The sequence below is a fragment of the Schistocerca gregaria genome, chromosome 8 (genome assembly GCF_023897955.1).
Source record: "Schistocerca gregaria isolate iqSchGreg1 chromosome 8, iqSchGreg1.2, whole genome shotgun sequence".
Taxonomy (NCBI): domain Eukaryota; kingdom Metazoa; phylum Arthropoda; class Insecta; order Orthoptera; family Acrididae; genus Schistocerca; species Schistocerca gregaria.
Genome location: NC_064927.1, coordinates 266,465,976 through 266,490,139, shown reverse-complemented (window position 1 = coordinate 266,490,139; position 24,164 = coordinate 266,465,976). Strand labels below are relative to the sequence as shown.

The following is a 24,164-nucleotide window of genomic DNA, read 5'->3' as shown; positions in this document are numbered from 1 at the left end:
AGTCTGTTATCTTTCTCATAGAGTAAAACAACTATAGCAATTTCTTGTACTATGGCTCCACAGCTTCTAATGCTAATTATAGCATTATTTCAGTTTTGGAGAATTGTCTTCCTCTGAATACTTTCGATTTTCCAAGTTCCTTTTGTATCACTTATCCTTGAACTTCAAACAGCCCTATTGAAATTCCAAAGAGGTTTTTCTCTTTCTTTCCAACAATGGAAAATCCAGGATGGAATGTAATAATACTATGAAGAGGAAAGTTGCTACGTACATCTCCACTACATAATGGGTAGCAACTTGTCCTTTTCATAACATTATCGTTATTCCATCCTGGATTTTCCTTCATTTGATTTTAATTATCAGTTCCTGTTTTATTTTCTTAACACTTTAGTGTTTATTTGTTCAATCAAATTTCCACTGCATCTTCCACATCCCCACAAAGACATTTTGAAATAGGCTAATTTTGTTTATTTCAGCATTAAAAAAATTTTTTTTTGCTTAAAACTGTCACTTTCTCTTCAGTAGTTGCACTGTTCCAAGATTTTCCTTCCATTTACTTTCTTCATGCCAACAGTTACCTAACTACCTGTGTTAAATAGTTGTTCCCTTCAGCCATGTTTGCATAACCTCCTTTTGTCTAAGATGCTAAACCAGTTTCTTAATTTTATGGTATACCTCCCAATGCTATAATAAACTGTTACAATATACATTTCTTTCACTATTGAAAAGAGTGAACTATGTGTGGGAATGCAAATTCAGGCTGCACAGAGCTCTGTGGCAGACTAAATGAATCTGTATGCAGTAACTCATCTAGAAGTTGCACAAGGTCATTGCAGAATTGTTGAATTAACATGAAGACAACAGCAGTGTCTGTCAATGGATACAAAATTGCATATTACTGGTTCTCTATAGCAAGGTGGTGACAAGCATTGAAGGATCATGTAATGTCCAAGGGAGGGCAACTGTCATAATATCATCTAAATAGCATATGCTTCAAATGGGATATGCAATAAAAAGGTGCCATCATCAGAGTCATGATGATCTATAATTCAATACAAAAATTTAGCATGCCATTATAAGTAGACATCATCTTCCTTGACACTCTTGACACTTGCTTTAATATTTCTTATCTGAAGTTTTGTAACATTGGAAAAAAATACAAATATTAACGAGGCTTTGTCTGCTGGGGAGTTAAAACCACAGTGATACTCTAGCAATGATATTTCAGAGCTGTTAAGTTCTTTTCATTTTTATTTTGTGGTCAATTGAACAAATGTATATACTTCAAATATTACAGAAAAATACTACCAAAACAATATTTTAAATGAAAGTATGGAGAAACTGGTTCTTTCTTTTATAGCAATATATGAACAACACTTCATCTTCAATGTGTTCAAATATATTTCTCTGTTTTACTCTCCCAATAGCAAATTGTGAAAATCTGCAATTCTCAGCATCTCACTTACCAGTGGCAATGTTAAAAAATGGCAACCTGAAGTAAAAATGCACAGAAAATGTGAGTCTAAAAAATAATATTACTGAAATCATGGACAGAATAATCTGAGCGTATCCTCTATCTCTTACTTAAATGAAATTTGTTAACACTTGACAGAACTAACTCCACACTCTTCATTACATCCATTTTCCTGGAGGTACAATAGCATTTACATGTTCTGGAAGGATTGAGGAAGAGGTGGGTGGTTGGGCTGAGAAGGTAATTTGATTGAAGTATTTCTCCTGCACAAATCTTTAACTTTTTAGAAGGTAATGAGCTTGATGGTCGTTGTCCACCTGTGTAGTAATGAGATACTTAGCCAATCACAGTGTGGATTTCAAAAGCACAACTCTACTGAGTCATTTATACAATTTACTGAGTACATATTAAAATCTTCAAATGATAAAATCTCATCAATTGGGATTTTCTGTGGCTTATTGATGGCATTTGATTGCATCAATCATTATATTCCATTAGATAAGTAAATTTTTTATGCAATACGTAATTCAGCACAAGTATGGTACAGTCATTACTTAAGAAACAATGTAGGAAGTTACCCTACATTCTTTGAGTAATACAAAGAGAGATGCCACATCATACTCATATGGAGAAACTATAATGGGAGACCCACACAGGGCTATCATTGGTGCAATCAAATTTTATTTTAATGATCTGCCATCTTATTTAAATCAGGAGACAGAATTAGTTCTGTCTGTAAGTAATATAAGCATTATTTTGAACCTGAGCAAAGAAGCATCAAGATAAAAATAATAAACGATACTTTTGTGAAAATTACTAACTGGATTTGCACAAATGGGCTAGCTTTAAACTATGGAAAAAAACCAGTTCATCCAGTTTTGTGCTGTCAAAAATATCCCTTTTGCTTTTAACCTAAAGCATCCACAATAAATAATAAGCAGGGTGGAAAATACTACATCCTTATGTGTGCATATTCAGGGGAATTTAAAAGTAAAAAAGTGTACAGCAGACTCACTAATATGTTAAGGTTTGGCTACTTTTGCAGCAAGAATAATTGCCATCTTCAGAGATTTAGAAGTCAAAGTTATCATATTTTGCATATTTTCATGCACTGGTTTCTTATGGTTTCTTATGGGATAATATTCTGGAAAAAACTCCTCACATTCACAAAAAGTATTAATTGTGCACAGGAAAGTAATTAGAACAAAGGGTGGAGTTCATACTAATACATTTTCCAGGTATCTCTCTAAGCAAGTGGGAACATTAACTTCAGCCTCACAGTACATCCATTCACTTACAAAATTATTTTTATCAACAAGCCATCTGAAGTTGAAAGTAACAGAGATATTCACACATACAACATTGCAAAGAAAACTGATGTGAATTACCCTCTAATGAAACTAACTTTGGCACAGAAAGCTGTAAAACTGACAATCTAGTCATGGAAATAAAAGTCTAACAATCAGCAGAAGCCTTTTCAAATGTGGATTAAAGATGTTTTTCCTTAAAAACTTTTCCTACATCACAGATGAATATCTAAACAGAAAGTGCCATTTATAAGAATAAGCCTCTAAATCTCTAGTATGTAGAAGAAATAAATATTTTAAAAAAAGTAGGTAATGTGCAGGTCTATGATGGGATAACAGCAATATGAAAAGGATAGATTATTACTCAGCACATAGAGGAGGCATTGAGTCAGACACAGTCACAATGAAAAAGAACACTAGAAATATTTTCAGTTTTCAGACAGAGTCCTCCTTCAGATATAAAATTCACACACACTCACAAGACTCATACATTTATAAACAAATGAGTTGTTTAACTGTGTGAGAGTCTACTACTGATGAAGGACTTTGTCTGAAAGCTGAACATATTTCTAGTGTTCTTTTTCATTAGGCTTGTCAGTGACTCAACACCTCTTCTATGTGGTGAGTAGCAATCTATCCTTGCCATATTATTTTTATTCCAGTATGGGTTTTCTTGCCATATTTTTCTCTATATATATGAAGGCTAATGCCAGGAACTACTGACTCAGTTTTTCACTAATAAATAGACTGATACACAAGAAAAGTTTATGTATATAATTTATTACTAATACACCATTAAGTAACTAACTTGCAATTCTTTGTACATGTGAACCACACACAGTTTAAGGATACACTGAACTGTTTGCTGATGCTTCTAAAGATGAACAGAATTAAAATAGTCACAGTACAAAATAAGGACAATGATTCAGTATTCCAACACAAAAAACGCGACAGTAGCACATATTAACGACACCGAAAAGCCAAGGAAATAATCTACAATTCACAGACAGGTGTATATTTTCAATTCAGAACATGAGCTTATGTAAAGATCAATACAGGCAGACACTAAAAGCGACTCACAATTGATGTGAAAGGCTAGGGGAATGATTTGAAATAACAGACTGCAAAAACATTACATTTGACACCTTAGGTTTCTGACATATCACAAACACTTCCACATGGAAATATCACTGTCAGACTTTAAGAAAGAAGGAACGTTGGGATTGGGATATAATCTTCCATTCACAATGAGGTCATTACAGACAAGGCACAAGATCATACTGGGGAAGGAAATCAACTTCAACTATATCCTTTATAAAGGTACAATCCCCGCATTTGGCTTAAGTGATTCATGAAAATCCCAGAAGTATAAATATGAATGGCTAGATGGAAATATGAAAACCAATCTTCCTAATTGTAAGTCCTATGCTTTATCACAATGACTTAACTTCTTTCAGCAAACATAAATTTTCACCTTAGTTCCCTTGCCTTTTTTCTTTGATGTTCCAGTATCATTCTTTCTCTTGTTTCCACGTATTTAAGAAACCTATTCAATATTCTTCATCATCTGATCAATTCTCATTATTTCCCCAGTGAACATACTGTTTTGTATACCTGTCTCCTAAACTTTATCATTCCGCGTTTCTGTTCGGTGCAGTTGGCGCACGCACACACACACACACACACACACACACACACACACACACACACACACACACACACACTCTTATACACATAGCATGGTGCTGGAAGATAAGACAAAGTCAGCCCAAAAGTTAGCTTTTCAGATTTGTGTTTTTTCTGTGCCACATAATTTCTCTTTATCACCTTCTCTGATGCAATGCTCGATTCCACAACTTCTCTATATGTATCTCCAATGTCTTTCTGACATCTGATGAAGGAAACATTTATTTAAGGATTCAAATGTTTTTTTAATCTGATACTGATGGTGATATCAGTGCGTGTTATCACAGCAGTAGGAATTATTTATACACCTAACCACACATAAATATACTTAAGGCTATTTGCAAAATTCATAGTCAGCATTTAGTATTGCTGCTCTAGCTATAGACTCACCTGAATAGAGAAGATAAGCACACTTGCTTCTGTAGCAGTTTCTCAAGCAGATACATACAAAAATAAACATTTACATATCACAACACTAGGGAATTTATTTACAAACAAGACAGCACTTACTTGATAGGACAGTAAGCAGAAATATGTAGTCAGAGAATGTGATCAGACCAGCACTTCCAAGCTTGTAAAAAATGCTGTCCTCATCTAAGGCAAGTTCCAGTTTCATATGGACATTCTGTGAAAGATATTTGCTATTAATACTCCATACTGTGACAAATTCACACTGTACATCATTTCTGGAGAACAAAAGTGAAGCTGTCTACATATAAAGTTATACTCAAATTTCCCCACGGCAGAGAAATTTGGCATGTTAACTGTATGAAAAAAAATTCCAAAGGTGCCTATGATTAAACAATATTCCAAATGTTTTACAATTAAGCACAATGTTCAATAGTGGTAACATCTCATAATGTGTCACACTCATATATGACACTGCAAAAAATGTAATGTGGAAGTTGATTCTTTCATAAAAGCAGTTTCTGGGTCCACCAGTTCATTATCTATTACTTAAATTATCATTTTCTTAATCAATAAAACCCAATTATAAACAATGCACAAAAGAGCTGAGCTTTATTGAGAGCATGAATAATTATTAAGCCTCATTAAATTTTTAACTGCTTATTGTGATGATGCTAAACTACAAGACAGAATTGTTGGCCAATACTTATTTTCAGGACACGAAAAATGTAATACTGCTGATAGACACATCTACAAGTAAAAGTGATGCCTGAAGATGAGGCCATGCTACAAGCGGGTGTGTGTGTCATCCTGTGCTCTGAGTGACTTGTCCTTCCTTTTTAACATTGCCCAAAACATCCCACTCTCCTCTCCAATGGAGTAATTATTAGTTCTGAAAGCCCTTTTACTTTTATGGGTGTTTATCGCACCACTGTACATATTCTTCTTCAAGGTAAGTAAAGGAGAGAAATTATGTCTCCTTGTTCATTAGCTTCCTAGTTTGAACTTTGCAATTAAAGTTAAAAGTTTTATACAGAGAGTCAAGTAAGAATTGTCATTTAAATTGGAGACCTCATTGATGCATATTTTTTATAGTATCCTGCTTAATAGCTGCTAATACTTCTTGGAATTTTCATTTGGAATAATGCATCTGAAGATTTATTTCTCAACATCTGGTGCTGTTTACAGGCACCATTTGAACAAACAATATGAAGAAATTCTAAGATACGCTGTTCAGCCACAAGCACCTTTCCCCATTAGAGCACGCCCTCTGTGACGAGCAAAAAGATGCAATAGCAAAACTGTAATGTAATGATACTGTCCAAAGCAATTAGAATGAGATAAAAATAGCTGTCATTAAATGTCATCAAAAAAGCTTATCAGTATACACACCTTATGCCACACACAGTACAATGATGGGAATTATGTACTTGCTCCTATTTGTCACTTAATTACTACTCCCTTTCCTTGATTTTTACCAGTAAGGTATTTGACCTAAAATGTTAATTAAGAATTTACTGGAACCTCCTACAATTAATCCATTTAAGACAGTACTCATTTCACTCTACATCTATACTCTGCAAACCACTGTGAGGTGCATGGCAGGATGATTTGATGTGTGTTTCTAAAAAAATAATTTTGGGTGGTTTATAGAGTAAACTATAATCATAAACTTTCCAGTTCATCCTCCGCAGTAGCAATTAGCAAATTCAAAATTATGGAACTGTATTTTCTTCAATTTCACCTCTAAGGAAATAACTTTCAACAATCCAGCATAACATATGCCAACACAATGGAGTAGTGTAGCCAAAAACTTAGGTACGTTTAAGAACTTGTTGTAGCTGAAAAATTCAGTAGCACTGTTGATATTTCGCAAAACCCTTGTATCAGGGCTTATATTGTGGCATTTTCTTATTATACACAGGTGATTTCACACTATTACAGATGATTGCTTCTCTCTATTTGGTGACAAATTACACAATTATTGCGCCCTTTACAGAACATGAATTGAGAAATGCACTTGTGCATTGCAATTTTCCTTCTCTTATTATGTCATTGTAAGATTTGTCATGGCTTGCTTTTGCATGAGAATTTTGGTAAATAGCAACAGTTTGAATAATTTCAGCACAAACTATGTAATTTTTTTCCAAATTCAGGAAACATACATTTCTAGTACTTAACATATTCACACACTGCCAATTTGAACATTAATGTGCCACTCTACCACTTACGTACTAGCAACCTGAACAACTATGATCACTCCAGATGCAAAAGTTTACAAACCCATACACATTAATTTTATCCCATATGTAGCTGAATCACTTCTTCAACTGACATCACTTCCTGTGCTTGTTTCAGTTTCAATATTGTTCTGTTCAAATTTGAACTCATAAAATTAAGAGCATGAACTGCTTGTCAAATTGAATTAGATATCCTCTTAACAACAAAAGTTGATCTTTGTATTCAAGATACAATGAATGTTGGAGAGATGCTTCTACAACTATACCTTTTAACATAAACTGATCCTTTAATGGATCTCTCAAGTACACAATTTTCTCTTTTGCATATCATTTTCTGTGAATAAATGCAAAGAAAGTATTATCTCACTAACCTGCTCACATTAAAAATACTCTAAATAACACTAAATTGCTGTTCCAGCATTGATATCTATTTGTATGTCATTTTACTGAAAATATAAATGTATTTTATATGAGGGAAAGGAGTGTAAGAAAGTGATGGAACAGAAACAAACAAAAATTCACATGAATATGTTAGCATCTTACATTCAGTCACAGCATTACATATCTGCTGATACTCACCAGCATTCATTATGATACATTATCCAATTATGGGCTTTATGTTAGGGCATACACATTAAAGATGATACTGATGAGGCAAAGTGATGTAAACTCATCAAGGATGAGTTACTCTTCCATTATGTAGAAATGTGTAACACAACTAAATATGTGCTTCCTGGAGCTTCAAGAGTTATGGTGGTTATGATAAGAATGATCATTAAAGAAGAGTAATCAGTGCACTGCTAATAACACAGACACACTGTGCTTTACTACAAATTTTATTATTTCATGATTTATGCACAGCTGTTATTTTCTCAGCAACTGTTTTATATATTTCAGAATAAAATTCAGTCATCACTTGTGAAATACATATTCTAATTGTGCAAATGATGACTGAAGTTTATTACTTCAATTAGAGAAGCTATTATGTTTTTTTAGTATGTATGCTTAGACATTACACTGCTTTGATAATAATTTGTTATTTACTGAATTTTATTAAGAAATGCTACAAGGTTTGATAGATGCCTAAAGAAAATGCACAAATTTATGACTAGAAATAACTAACTATAGAAAGCAAGTCAGAGTGAATTTGCTACTAGAAGCATTTCTACAAGAATCCATATCATTCTTACAGGAAAATGCAATTCTTGAATGAGTGACAATGAGGGTGTCATAAGAGGAAATATAGTTGTGGTAGGTCTAATGCAAGGAGTATAATCTGTGAGACTTCCTATTTGACAAGTGTTTGATAGTATTGAAACCTGAGATTAAATTAGGTTTGATGTTACTGAATATCCCATGCAAATAAATAAGCTTTGTCATGCTGTTTCATGAGAATGAATTGTATAGACAAGTAAATTATATCAAGCACAAAAATTTTCAAAAAATCATCATTTTATTCTTTTCATAACTTTAAAATGTTGTATCTAAAAGGTTAAAATATTTATGACAAGTATCACAAGAGCAGAGGACACACAAAACCATAGTATTTATAATCCAAACTGAGTCAGTGATATGGACATTATTAGTTTTTAAAACATACTGAGATAGGAAACAACTCAAAATTCTCAATACACATCAATTGTAAAAGACTGACTAAGCGTTCCAAAGCTATGAAGACTTCTCTGTGCATGGAGTTATGTGAACATGCGTTGGCTTCCTTGTAGTGCACAGCTAATTTCAGCGAATATCCAGACATAGTTTGCTTCCACAAAAGCATAATTAAATCTGAAGCACTGGTAATGTCAAAGTATGGAAACATTTTAGGGGACGCCACCAGATACCTACTATTGTTTCTGTAGGTAATTTTGGAAACATTTTGTCCAATCTTTGTTGGTTAATTATTTGCAAGTTCCACACATCAAAACTGTGACCTCCCACTATGATGTAGAATAAGTACATTAGCACAATGCACTTCAGGGAACTCTTTTCAGTTACTTTACCACATATATTAATCTGATTTTAAACAGAAATCAGTCATCAGTCTAAGGACTCATATGAACATCATAATCTTTACTGGGCATTGTGCTAATGGAGGTGGTGAGCTACTGCCAACTTCTCATCTGAGAATCAGCTCACCCAGCCAGTTAGGGGGGCTTAAATTTGAACATGTCACTTAAAGTGCCAGAGAATACTCCTAAGCATAACATCAAATTTTGATTACTAAACTGGTACATCACTAAGCTAATCAAAACAACGGACTTGCAGTTTTAATTGTAGATGGCAAAATACTTTCCACTCAGAAATCACTTGCAGATATGAACCAAAATATATTACATTTCTTTTAATTATATCTTGTTAACTTTGCATAATGGATCCAAGCAATATATTTCTGTAACTTCATTATTAATTTTACACATGAGTAACATTATGGCTATATGGAAAAGTTCTAACACAGGGAGAAATAGTCTACTCTAGAGTCTAATTTGCCAGATGACCAATTTTCTCTTCCCCCATCTTCTAGTCAGCAACAGGGACAGAGGCAACTTCAAATAAAAAGCTACTTAAATGTAAATAACCACTTGATCAGAGTTGCATTACAAACTCTGGTAGATTCAAGTAGTACTCATGCTACATAACTAGAACTCAACATCATGTTTTTCTTGCAAGTTTGTCTTTTGCTCTTCCCAAAATCTCAATTAAATAATTACCTTTGTTGATGCTATGCATCTTTAAAACAAGACACCCATTTCTACTTATTCAATCAGTCTCCAAAATTTGGACAGTAAGTAAATGAATTATGCCATTATAACAAGCCATATTTTTCTCCTCAAAAAGTTTTATGTAAAAAGATTTCAAGTTCTCATTTATTACTGGAAGATAAAACAGAATTGATTGATAACATCAACAACATATCAAGAGTCTCTGCTGATGCACCATGGACATGGGACATCAGCTGGTCAAGTAATTAACATTGAAATTCACCAACAGCTGTGTACTTAAAATGTTATTTAAATTATTTTGACTACCAGTTTCGGCATTCCACTATGCCATCTTCAGGTCCCATATGCATCACTCAAAAATAAATCATATTATCATACACTGCCATATATTCCTGGATGTCTTGAATTCAAAACCATATCCCAGATGCTTCATTCTAAGCACCAGAGTTGCAATCAAGTCTTCGAATAAAGAACTTGGAATTTGGTTTTCAATTCACTATGTCCAGTAACATATGGCACTGTATGACAATATGGTTTATTTTTGAAAGATGCATATGAGGCCTGAAGCTGGCATAGTGGAATGCTGAAATTGGTAGTCAAAATAAAATAAAATAACATCTTAATTACAAAGCTGTTGGCAAATTTCATTGATAATTAGATGTCAAGAGGGTTCTTTGCGGTAAAAAGAAACATATACTTAATATCTTCCTGGAATCCAATGTTATATGTTTCATCATTTTTAACTACATCACATTCTCAGCTATAAATTGCAACAGGTCATCTTTTGCTTTAAAATAGCTATTCCCAAAGCCCACCACACACTCCAGCAATGTTTACTCATAAACTCGTTGACATGGACCTGCATTTGCTGATAGACACTTGTCTCTCAGCCCCATCAATTAGGATCATTATCCAAATGCATTTCTTACGCCAAGTTAAATGGCTGCAAGTGGTACATCATGCCTTGTAGACACATTGCACAGTTTTCATGTATACAGCAACAAATCCAGCAACTTCAGCTACAGTGTGTTTGTGGACACGTCCAAAGCCAATATGACCTTTCTGATATTCAGTAATGTCTCCATGTTAATTTTACTGTCGTGATTTCATACAAACATATGGTGCACTAATGTGCGTGTGCACACTTGCATGCACGCACATACACATGCACTCCAGATCACTGCAAAGGGACACGTGTATACTTGGTATCAGTTTTACACTATCTATATTGCTCCAAAGTAACCACTGTGCTTTTTAAGGGGGTTGTTAAAACACACATCAAAAACAGTACAGTTTTGAATCACCCCAGTTCCCAGAACTCCCGAGATAGACGTTGACTGTGGATACTGTATCACAGACACAGTCCCTTTGACTATTCAGAGATGTCACTAAACCCGCCCAAGGATGTAAACAACCATGCATGAGCAGCACCTATTAGATGGAAGGGATCAGGCAGATGATCAGTTCCAGTTATTCTACCAGAAAGGAGGTACATGGCTCATGTTGTCTGTAGTTCAGCCATGCCTACATGGTAAAAACCGCAGTTCGATCATGCCCTCATTGTTACTTTGGGTGGGGAAGGGCTCTCTCAACAAGGAAAATGTCCAGGTGTCTCCGAGTGAACCAAAGCGATGCTGTTCGGATATGGAGGAGGTACAGAGAGACAGAAACTGTCAATGACATGTCTCTCTCTCTCAGGTGCCCACGGGCTACTACTGCAGAGGATGAACACTATCTACGGATTATGGCTCGTAGGAACCCTGACAGCAACGCCATCATGTTGAATAATGCTTTTCATGCAGCCACAGGATGTTGTCTTATGACTCAAACTGTACGCAATAGGCTATATGGTGTGCAACTTCACTCCTGATGTCCATGATGAGGTCTACCTTTACAGCCACAACACCGTGCAGCACAGTACAGATGGACCCGTCAACATGCCGAACAGACTGCTCAGGATTGGCATCACATTCTCTTCACCAATGAGTGTCACATGCGCCTGCAACCAGAGAATCATCGGAAACATGTTAAGATGCAAACCAGTCAGGCTGAACGCCTTAGGCACACTGTCCACTGAGTACAGCAAGGTGAAGGTTCCCTGCTGCTTTGGGATGGCATTATGTGGGGCCGACATACGCCGCTGGTGGTCATGGAAGGCGCCGTAATGCCTGTATGATTTGTCTTCATGGACGACAATTTGTGCCCCCATTGTGCACATCTTGTGAATGATTTCCTTCAGGATAATGACATCACTCAACTGGAGTGGCCAGCATGTTCTCCATACATGAACCCTATTGAACATGCCTGGGATAGTTTGAAAAGTGCTGTTTATGGACGATGTGACCCACTAACCACTCTGAGGGATCTACGCCATATCACCGCTGAGAGGGGGACAATCTGGACCAACATTGCCTTGATGAACTTGTGGATAGTATGCTATGATGAATACAGGCATGCATCAGTGCAAAAGGACGTGCTACTGGATATTAAAGGTACTGGTGTGTACAGCAATCTGGACCACAAGCTCCGAAGGTCTCACTGTAGAGTGGTACAACATGCAATGTGTGTTTTCCATGAGCAATAAAAAGGGCAGAAATGATGTTTATGTTGATCTCTATTCCAATTTTCTGTACAGGTTCTGGAACTCTTGGAACAAAGGTGATGCAAAACTTTTTTTTGATGTGTGTATTTTAATGTGGTGAAATTTGATTGAACAATGGAAACTCCAGGTAGGAATAGGAATCAACTTTCCTATCTCTGAAATGTTTTCCTACAATTTTTCACTGCTCTTCTCTTTACAGTCATCTTAACAAAATGTTTACTGGTGAACTACTGTGTCTGTGAAACAGGAAGTTGAAAATTCTTTAGCCTAGTAATGAGAGAGTATTTTCTGAGTCAAACTCATGCCGCTTCTTCAACATAGTTCAGTTTCAGCCCATTACATGTAGTCATATGTTTTTCCTGTGAGTAGATTCCATTCACGAAGTGTGCTTTTAAAGAGTCAGAAAAAACACCTATCTATCTCTATTTACATCTTTTCCGCACAAAAAAATACCTTTTGTTCGAGTGTCACCCCCTCCTTTTCCTGTTCCAGTGGTGAATGGTTTGTGGGAAGAAAGATTACTTGTAAGCCTCCATGTTGGCTCAAATCTCTCTATGTTTTTAGGTCTTTTCATAAAATATGTATAGGAGGGAGAAATATAATGCTTGACTCTTCTAGGAATTTGAACTTTAATAGTAAACCACACCATGATGCAGGTAGCACCTGCAATCCGAGTTGGTTCAGCAATTATGTGATGCTTTCGTGCTTACTACATGAACGTGTTTTGAAATGCATTGCACATCTTTGGATCTTTGCTATTTCCTTTACCAATTCTATCTGATGCAGATCGCAGACTGACAAGCAATATCCAACTCATTAGTCACACAAGCTTTTTTTTAAGCAAACCTCTTTTGTTGATGGACTTCATTTCTTGATGATTCTTCCAATGAATCTGCCTTAATTGGGATTAGTTTTACGTGGTTGTACCACTTTAAATAGTTCAGTATGCATACCTCTAGTTTTTTTTATGGAAGTAACTGCTTCCAGTGACTGTTTTGCAGTCAGGAAACCATATAATAATGGGCCTGTCTGTCTATGCGTGCACAATACATTACATTTGTTTATACTGAGTGTCAACTGCCACTCTGCCTCATGGAACTTTTGACATTGTCTGCAGGGTTATTTAAATTAATTATGAATAGTAATAGTCCTGTAACACTCCCTTGGGGTATGCTACAAGTTACTCTTATGTCTCAAGACTTAGCTCCATTGAGAATTACATGGTGTGTTCTGTTTGCTAGAAACTCTTGAGTCCAATTACACAGTTGGCCTGATATTCCATAAGTCCTTTTTTTGTTCATTTGTTGCCCATGTGGAACAGTGTCAAATGCCTTCTGGAAATAAAGGAACACAGTACTGCCTGGGCACCTTTATCTGCTTCTTTCTGGGTCTTGTGGACGATCAGAGTGAGCTGGGTTTCACACAACTGCTTTTTAGAACCTATGTTGATTGCTAAACAGCAGATTTCGGTCTGCATAAATGTCATAATACCCAAGCATAGCCTGTAACCTGTCCTTTGGCCTCAAAAGGACTTCCAGCGAATTTTTTATCTGGGTTCAGAATAGATGGAAGTCAATGGGTATCAAATCTGGTGAATGTGCAGATGTTATTCAATTCGTATTTCTGATTCGTCAGTTTTCTCATAGCCAAAGCACCTTTGTGGGCAGTTGCATTGTCCTAACAACAAATATTTTTTGTTTTTGCTTTTCGTTTCAATACAACCACTGCTCACACATTTTTGCATCCACGAGATTGACAACATTTGTGTAGCATTCATCAATTATAGTTTTATCCTTCGCAAGGAAATTAGTACAAGCAACTATGTTAAGTTTCCAAAAACTGACTGCAACTTATTCAGTAGAGGATAAACACTATCTTTTGAGTTGCAAGATTACCAGCATCACATCAGTTAGATTATTTTTAAAATAAATACTTAGCTTTCACTGGGTGCTTTTATACTTTGATTCTTAAATTGGTAGTGGTGGTGGTTGTTAGTGTTTAACGTCCCGTCGACAACGAGGTCATTAGAGACGGATTGGGAAGGAAATCGGCCGTGCCCTTTCAAAGGAACCATCCCGGCATTTGCCTGAAGCGATTTAGGGAAATCACGGAAAACCTAAATCAGGATGGCCGGAGACGGGATTGAACCGTCGTCCTCCCGAATGCGAGTCCAGTGTGCAAATTGGTAGTAGTAGTAGTAGTAGTAGTAGGATGTATGGTGTGTGTGAATGCAGGGGAGCTGACTAAGGTTAACAAACAGCTGAAAAGAGCATTGGTTGAAGTCAGTTGTCTGCAGGCTGCTGCCTTTGGGTGTAGTGGTGGCAGAGAATCTGGTGTGTCACATACGACATCTCAGGTGTCACTTGTTTCCTCCACAGGCTCTGCAAATTGCAAATCGAACAGGACAGGAAATTACCTACAACATCCCCCCTGCCATCCACCATACATTGGTTTGTCAAGTATGTACGTAGTGATAGATGTAATTTATTGAGACATTACTTAGATGAGAGCTTCATTTTCACATTTGCTTTTATCCAGCAGTCAACAAATTCAGTGCCCATCTTCTACTATCTTCGCATAATTAATACTTCATGTAACATATGCTATTCTCTCTCGTGATTTTATTATGCTATTCCATATTTCATACACATTTAACTGCTAACTATACAACTAAGCCTGTGGTTGCAGTTACAGGGCCATCTTTGGATCGATCATCTCCAAGTACTGCCACATTGAATACATATGCTCATATTTTTAATGCTCAGAAATGAAGCAGCACATTCTTTACAAACCTTCCCCAGCTTACGACGAATTTCTATTGATGAGAAACCACACAAAACTAAGAATTTTATCATGGGAGAGCATTCCAGTTCATTATTTTGAATGAAATAATGCAACATGACTAATTAAAAAGTGAGAGCAGCAAACTGTTCCACAAACCAAGCTTGTGCTAACATAACAAAATTAAAATTTTATGAGTTTGGATGCCATCTCTGAAAATCCAAGAATTTTTCATCTTATTGTCATGAACACTTGTACTTTGTATGCAGCAGTTATTTCAATTCCATATGAACTATTTCTGGTATCAGACGCCATGAAGGTTGAATGCTCGCGGAAGGAGATGGGCTTAGATGACCTTTAGGGGGCATCATCATGGCCACCCAATGCTGTCATTGCATGGCAAGTGCACCGCTGTCTCCCACCATGTGAATATGGCAGCCTGTAGCATTCCACACAGCCCATATATAGACGGCCATCTGGTGCACAGCTAGTTAGTTCCATGCTCACATCTCAGATTGTTGGATCTAACTTCATTGTTCTAGGACTGCTTGATAACCGTGCTGCTTTTCACTTGGTTACCCTCTTTGGTTGTGTCTTGGATTTGTCTCTATGCTATTCTGAGCCTTGTCATCATTATTGTAGTGAAGCCTTAGTTTAGTGCATCATTGTCATTTAGGTTGTTTGTCCTTGTCCATGGTCTAAATGTTGCATTTCACTTGCCTGCCATTAGTCTGAGTTACTCTTCAGCAGGTGCTTCTCCTGCCCAGTGGCTCCTCTGTTTCTTCCAGAACTACAAAGTGCATATTGATATCTGCTACCCATGGATACAGCAGTATCTGCCTTCATAATTTACAAGAAAAATAATCATAGTCTGCATGTCTGACTTTCTGCATGATGAATTTGTTTCTTCCTGTCTATGTACCTGTTTTTATCCTTCAACTTGCAGCTCTATGAACACTTGCAACATAAAGGTTTTTTTTTCAGTGATATTCTGCAGTTCCTTTAGTATTTCACAAAATATAGCCATTTTCATTTTTAGTTCCATTTCTATTTGTGTTTTTGCTGGAAGAATGTGAAATGGACAAACACACTGCTGTTCTCAACAAATTTTTGAAGCACGAGTCTCCTGAAAAACTGATCTTTTTTTTCTGTCTTACTTTTACATTAAAATTTCTCTTTAACCTGTCATAGTGACACCTGCAGTCATTTATCAGCTTTTGCAATTCTTCACAGAGGCCTGCAGCCTAATCATTAAAATGTGAGCATGTTGATGCACAGACTTTAATGATTTATATGTACATGTTAAAAAATCTGCCTACAATATGTAGTTTAAGAAGAGGCAGTTGGAAAATAGTGGTGAATAGCAAAGTATGAAAATAAATGCTTAAAAAATGGAGGCAACAATATTCACAATGGAAACGGGTAATAATGTGAGGAATGGTATATAAGAAAGATTTTATGATGCAGAATTAGTCATTTCATCATATGTGACGAAGTGTGAGGAGGGCAGCAGAGTAGATTGGTGGGAGATGAGGAAACTATACCTACATTTTTAGTAAGCAGTTATGGGACATATTGGAAAGCTTTGCAGCCTCACATGGTGCTGCAACAAGGGCAAGATATGAAATGTTTACTAGCTTTTTAAATGCTGGTCTGGAGAAATGCAAATAGACTACATTAAAAAATAAGGCTGCCTAAAAATTGCGAATGGATCGAGACAAATACTAAAAAAGATTGAGAGGTTGGAATGAAGTTGGTTTGGGAACTGTATGGGGGCATAATGGCAATTAAAGATGTTTCAATAGGCAACCTGAACTGACAAAAGGGAAGATAATGGCTAACAGTTTACATCAAGATAAATTCAAACAATGAGTTGCAGAAAAAAGGCCTGCTTTGCTGGCGAAATAACTTGAAAGCAGACAAGGCGAGATAATGCAGCACATCTCCAACTGTAAATTAAAGACACTGGAAAATACAAAAGAACACCTTTTTCAGACACTGGATTTGACATTTCATTACACTACTTATCTTCTAATAATTTCCTTTGGAGATATTCACAAGGAATGGTAATTGTTGCTAATAATAACAATCGTTTCGACTGAATTGTTATGTATATAATCACAACAGATGATAGGAAAGTAATTTCCAAATACATTTTCCCTCATTTTTTAGGACTCAATATGGGTTCTGTGTTCTGGTGTGTAGGTCTTCAGCAACCTCCTATGTCATAAAACAAGAAACTGAGAATACCTATAAATGCAAAATAACATTTGGAACATAAATTATTAGCCACAATGTTAAAAAATAATCTGATTATATAGATTCAAGGAATTGTAAAAAAGTGTCCGTATGGAGTACAGACAACAGCTGTTCTATAATAAATATTAATTTGTTCAATCAGACATTAGGTTGTAAGTATGAGATATACAGCATCTACTCATATAAATAAAGAAGCAGTGTGTGTTTTATTTTTTTAAAGAACAATCTGTTTATGAAAATTTAATGGTACTTAATAATTTACACAGTTTCTAACAGCTACTCTACCTTTTTAACAAGTAACTTGACTCATTACACATCCCTGAACCCTGAAGGTTATCCTTCATGATGGGATCTACAGCACATTATGAAGGACTGACTGCATCAATGAAGAAGTAGAAGAAATCAAATAAGAAAAACACATCACAAAACTTCAAATGTTCACAAGCATAAGAAACAAAAAGTGAGTGCCAGTGCGTAAAGGATGGAAAATAGTTATAGCATTACACAGACGATTTCTTATCTTCCTGCATCATGTATTCCACTTTATTCCCTGGTACGATCTTTGTGGCTCTAATTGCAATGTTCTCTCAACTCTAAGCAGCTTTAACTACAGTATTATGTTTTTCAAGCAGAAATTTTCTCTGTCACACAAGGCAGGCATTTATCATCCACTAATACCAATTTCCTTCTTCCCACAAACATTTCTCTTGGGTGACTCAGTAAGAATACAATTTACAGGACTAATAAGAAGAAAATTTTTGAACAATTAAAAGACAGATTACCTTATGCACAATCAGTAAGAAATGATCCATTAGTTTGATGTGCTCTTCTAGATGATGAGTTGAATCAATTAAGTAATGTTTTACATTTGTTTGTACACTGTACCCAAAAAATTTACTCTACTTCATCTGCAGAACAAGTTTTCTTACGTGGCTTTTTTTTCAGTCAGTCATATTACCTGTGTTTCATTTGAAGAGAGAATTTTGAACACTTTATCACAACAAAAGTCTTCGGTGAACCATGTAAAAGACTGCCAGAAGTTTATGAAATATCTGACACTAAATCAAAAAAGTGACAATGTGGCATGGCAAGATCAATTACTAAAAGTTTATGAAATATCTGACACTAAGGAAATAGCAAAATGAATAATACGATCAATTTTTGCAAAATAATTTAATTGGATAGATAGAAAATCTACTCATCAAGCAGTAGCAGAACACACACATAAAAGAAGGTTGTAATTAGGCAAGCTTTTGGAGCCAGCACCTCCTTCCTTAAGTCAGAAAGGTTGAAGGATGGAAGAGGGCTGGAGGAAAAGAACCAGAGAGGTCTAGGAAAAAAGTAAATGTGAAAACAAGTTTGTCAGTAATTTCTGGATAAGAACTGAAACAAGTTTGTGCACCACTTTCTGACTGTTACATAGGTTCACCATTTCACTTCAGGAGTGAAACAGCAACACAAACTGTGAATGAATGACAATGACCCTGCACCAATGAAAGAGAAGTCGGTTTAATCTGTTGGAAATATTACAGTCAGATGCTGGAGGGAAGGGTGGAGGGTGCTGATGGAAACTAACCAAACCTTTTGACTGAGACAAAAGTCATCTTCCATCAGGACTATGCACATGCTCACAAAGAGGCCCTTCAGAAATGGGAAAACTGAGGAGCACCCATCCCATTCACCAGATTTAGCACAGAATGAAATTTTCACTCAGCAGCAAAGTATGCACTTATATATGAAACTTCCTGGACGATTAAAACTGTGTGTCAGACTGAGACTCGAACTCGGGAGCTTTGCCTCCCGCGGGCAAGTGCTCTGCCAACTGAGCTACCAATGCAGGACTCAGGACCCGTTCTAACAGCCTTACTTTCGCCAGTACTTTGTCTCCTACCTTCCAAACTTCAAAGAAGCTCTTCTGCAAAACTTGCAGAACTAGCACTCCTGGAAGAAAGGATATTGTGGAGACATGTCTTTGCCACACCCTGGGGGATGTTTCTAGAATGAAATTTTCAGTGTCTACTCATATGAAACTTCCTGGCAGTAACTGTGTGTTGAACTGAGACTCAGACTCTGGACTTTTGCCTCACAGAGGCAAGTGCTACAAAGGCAAAGATCCCGAGTTCAAGTCTCGATCTGGCATAGAGTATTAATCCGCCAGGAAGTTTCAGATTTAGCACACATTAACATCCACCTATTTCCAATCAAAATATCCACGGGTGTACTGCCGGTCTACAGTGTCCAACGGGCACAATATTTCGGTGATCATACATGTTGCCATCATCAGGTGAACTGATGGACTGAGCTCCTGTGAACTTGCCGGCACGGAGATCCGTACGCTATGGTTGCTCAGAGGAAACTGGGTTCGGTTGCGGCGGTGGCTGATTTAAATACCCTCCACCCGCGGCGTGCTCCCTCCGCTGTCCGCATCCCGGCAGACAGAGCCATCACTCTGACGTCATCTCAGACACCGTCGTAATCTGTTCCACTGCGTGACCGTGGTGCGGGGTGCGGACAGCGGACGGAGTGCGCCGTGGGCAGAGGGTATTTAAATCGACCGCCGCCGCGACCAAACCCAGTTCCCTCTGAGCAGCCACAGCGTACGGATCTCCGTGCCGGCACATTCACAGGAGCTCAGTCCGTCAGTTCACCTGGTGGTGGCGACATTTATGATCGACAAAATATTGTGCCCGCTGGACACTGTAGACCGGCAGTACACCCATGGATATTTTGATTATCAAATACGTCGGGAGAAACTCAAGAATCACATCCACCTATTTCTGTTAAAAAGGGATACCTGACTGAAAAAGTCTCGAATTCAATGTGGAAATTATGGTAGTTGTAAATGAGTATTTTGCAGACCTTTGAGAACTGCATTTTCATTGTGGAGGAAACTGTGTACAGAGAGCACTGGCCTGAAAGAGGGATATATTGGAGCAGCAAGCCAATTTTAAATTTTAAAACATAGTTCTCATTGCTATGACAAGAATTTTTCACACTGCCTTTGTACTGTTTATATTCAATTAGGATCTCCAACAGAGAATTGGTAATGCTTTGAAGTACCTGTTCAACAGTCAAATATTTCTTCCCTTAACAGCTCTTTGCAAGCTTTCTATTTAATTTTTTCTGTATTCAGAGCAGACTGCCATATGTAGCAGAGCAGACTGCCATATGTATGTTCTCCCTTTCTCTCTCTCTTGCAGTTTCCCAAGACCGGATACACATTGACTTACATTTTGTGTTACATAAATGCTTTCATGAGTTTATTGCAAGTTTTCTTATTCTTAGTATGTCGTTTTATGGAAGCTTTAAAAAGCACTAATGTGTTAGATGGACAGAACATTATGTCATATGTTGTTAAACTACCAAAATACAGTTTAGAATTCAATTTTTTGTTCTCAAGTAATGTATTTTCATAACGTTTGTAATAGCGTACCAGATCTCGAATGAAGCAGCTCTAGGGCCTTTATAGTTACTAAACTTAATTAAAATATAAATACTTAATGGCAGCAGATTTTGTAGAAATGCCAATAGAACAGCAATCTGACTAAAATATGCAGGGAACTGTTAGCAAAAATATGTCCAAATGCTGTACAAATGAAAGCTAGAAGTGCACTTAAAACAGAAGCCTATTGCACTCAGGTTACATTGGAATTAATCATAATTACATCATGCCTAGGAATAGTGTCTTCAGTGTGCTCAAAGCTGCAGGTTGATCTGTGCTTTGGGATGACAGTCTAGTTTCCTAGCAGAAACCTACAGCTAACCTCAAACATGGTTTTGTGGGCTATCAACTATATAGACTCAGCAAGCAACACTAGTCTGTGAGAAACCATGACAAAAGGGATATATCATCAGAAAGATTGTGCAAGCATTATGCTAAGTAATCATTAAATGGAAGAGCTTACCTTAAAATCCTAGCAAGAAAATTTATAAGTTTTAACAGCTTTTGAACAATGTTTTCAGTGGGTGAAGTACTGATGCCAAAGATAAATTAATTGGTGTCTGAAACTGATGAGAGAGTTGTCTGCTATGTTCACATGTTTATGTTAAATTATTTAACGCTAATAAAGTAATAAAGGAAAAAGCCATTCCTGAGCATGCAAAGAAAATAATGAAATGTGAGTTCTTTTCAATAAATACCTCATCATGGTTCTGGAAAGATACAAAGAAAAGGTAAAAGACTCATTACACTGACAGAGAGAAAGAAGTTAGAATAAAACAAAGTTGCAGACACATCAAGAGATATAGGTAGGTTTTTACTGTGACACACAGATGAGAAATAAAAGTGAACCACATTATATGAGTCAAGCAGTAAAATAGAAAAAGAACAGAGGATCATTCATTAGAAGGACACTTAACTAAACATTTGTCAAACAAAATATGTTAAGACCAAAATGTTGTCCATAAAACAATCAATTAGAAAACCTATTAATAACTGCAAATATAAAATGTATTTAGAGCCCAGCCAGAGAACTAGACTGAAAATGATAAATAATCAAGCCCGAACTCAGAACTACATTATTTTCTTTCCTGTGGTCTGCAGTTTCATCTTACAAATATTGGCCAATTCTCGTTTCCACTTAACCGAGTTATTGCTCAAGGCATACACAGATAACAAAATTGGCCAATTTATTTTACATAATCTCAGCAGTATAATAGTAAAAAAGAATTTTTTCTTTGGCAGTGCAATTATTCTGTCTCCAGGCAGCAGAATAAGGAACCCCCCCCTCCATCGCCCCCCCCCCCCCCCCCCCGGTCTCTCTCTGAAACAAACACACACAAACACACACACACACACACACACACACACACACACACACAGAAGTTAACCCACTGAACAATTAAAATACACGAAACGTGCATTTATTTCAATAACAGAATATTCTACATGGCAACAAGCAACTCATTTTGTTGCCTAAGGGTTGGCAGAAACATGTTTCTTAACATTAAGAATGTTCAAATAATTATATATGAACACACACTCCTGGTAATGTTGTGCTTTTAGTGGAAGTTGTCATCTGACAATGGCAGGATAGGTTTGGAAGAACAATGTCGTGGAAGAAGGCATAGGGCCGGGTAGGAAGATGAAACAGGACAGCATGTAGGAATGCCGGGATGACTCTCAGATGTGAATGGTGGCACAGGCATGGTCATGCACGGAGGGGGGCCCAAGTAGGAAAAATAACCACAAAAATGTAAATGGAAGGATGGGATATCTGGCATGGTGGATTTTGCTCCTTTATTAGTACACTGTAACAGCAAACATTCCAGTTTTGAATTAAACAGGTTAAGCCCCAGAGTGAACCTAGTACTGAAGCCTGCAAGAGTCAGTACATACAGTCTACCTCGCCTTGTCTTGATCACAGAATAAACCAAAAGAATAAGTTTTCTTGTGCAACTCTGAAAGAGCATAACGTGTGAGCTCATTTATGGCTTTCTCCATTGAGAATTCTTTGACAGAGCCAAACTGAGATGCACTGGTACTGCATATCTGAGTCTGCCAGAAAATGCCCTGACTAATTTTACAAATGGCTCAAGGACCGACTTACCAAGTCAGCATAAGATTTCAATCCTCTATTACAAACACCAACATAGCCAAACTAGTATCCACTTCTTAATTCATATTGGTTTTTATAACTGCCTTAATGGTTGTATTGTTTAACTGGTGTGTCTCTGCAGTGTAAAAGGTGTCTGACAGAGAAAATGTAATGTATTGGTTGTTTATTACTAGAAACAACGTTTGGCGGCACTGTGCAGAAATAAAAATTTAATTTGGTGATCAATGGCTTCAATGTGTCATCACTGCCGCCACAGCTACCATCTGGAGTTTACTTATGTTTTCCAATTTGTTTCCTACTAATTATTCAATGGGTGTTCTACTGCAATCATATTTTTCTTCCTTTTATTCTCTTTAGCAGCTCAACACACAATGGTAATTGGTCTAATAGGTGTCCATCAGAATTAGACAACACAACACAACACAACACAACACAACACCACACACACACACACACACACACACACACACACAAATGCAACTTGCACATAAATGACCACAGTCTCTGGCTGATAAGGCCCTGCAGCCAGAGACTATGGCCATGTGTGTGAGAGCTGCATTTGTTTGTTTGTGTGTGTGTGTGTGTGTGTGTGTGTGTGTGTGTGTGTGTGTGTGTGTGTGTGTCTGTGTGAATTCTGATGAAGGCCTGCTTGCCCAAAAACTTTTGTTTTCCAATCTTTTTATTGTATCTATCTGCAAATCAGCATCTCTGCTATATGGTGAACAGAAACTCTCCTTTTCATAATACTGTCATTATTCCATCCTGGATTTCCATTGTTTAATTGTAACTGGTGTTACACAACTTCTGAAATAAACTTTCTATATGATGGTTGGTCTTACTGATCACTCTGATTTATTCAGACCTATATTGGCTAGATTTGTGTGAGCAACGCTTCCCAGAATGGTGTGCCATACATTAAAGATGTAAACAAAACTGCTGATTGGGTACCCTATGCCAAATTGTCACCTTTCTTTTAAAGAGGTTCCTTGCATTTACTTCCCTTTCAGAATTTTAGATGCTAGAATACAGTCCATCTTCATTTTTCATGGTCACAGTGCTGGATTATGATTTCACATTTAAATGTCCTCTGTAAATGTAAGACACATATTTGGGTATTGCTGGGGCTAGG

The 24,164-nt window shown here is 36.8% G+C and overlaps 1 protein-coding gene across 8 annotated transcripts in view; it reads right to left on the bottom strand.

The window, feature by feature from the left end:
- The window catches only part of LOC126284372 (calcium uptake protein 1 homolog, mitochondrial), a 613,419-nt gene that overhangs the window by 51,679 nt on the left and 537,576 nt on the right, over nucleotides 1-24,164 (bottom strand). For all 8 annotated transcript variants that reach the window (XM_049983246.1, XM_049983245.1, XM_049983250.1 and 5 more), the window contains one exon: nucleotides 4,978-5,092. In XM_049983246.1, the coding sequence (XP_049839203.1) occupies nucleotides 4,978-5,092 (115 nt within the window). The remainder of the gene's footprint in view (nucleotides 1-4,977; nucleotides 5,093-24,164) is intronic.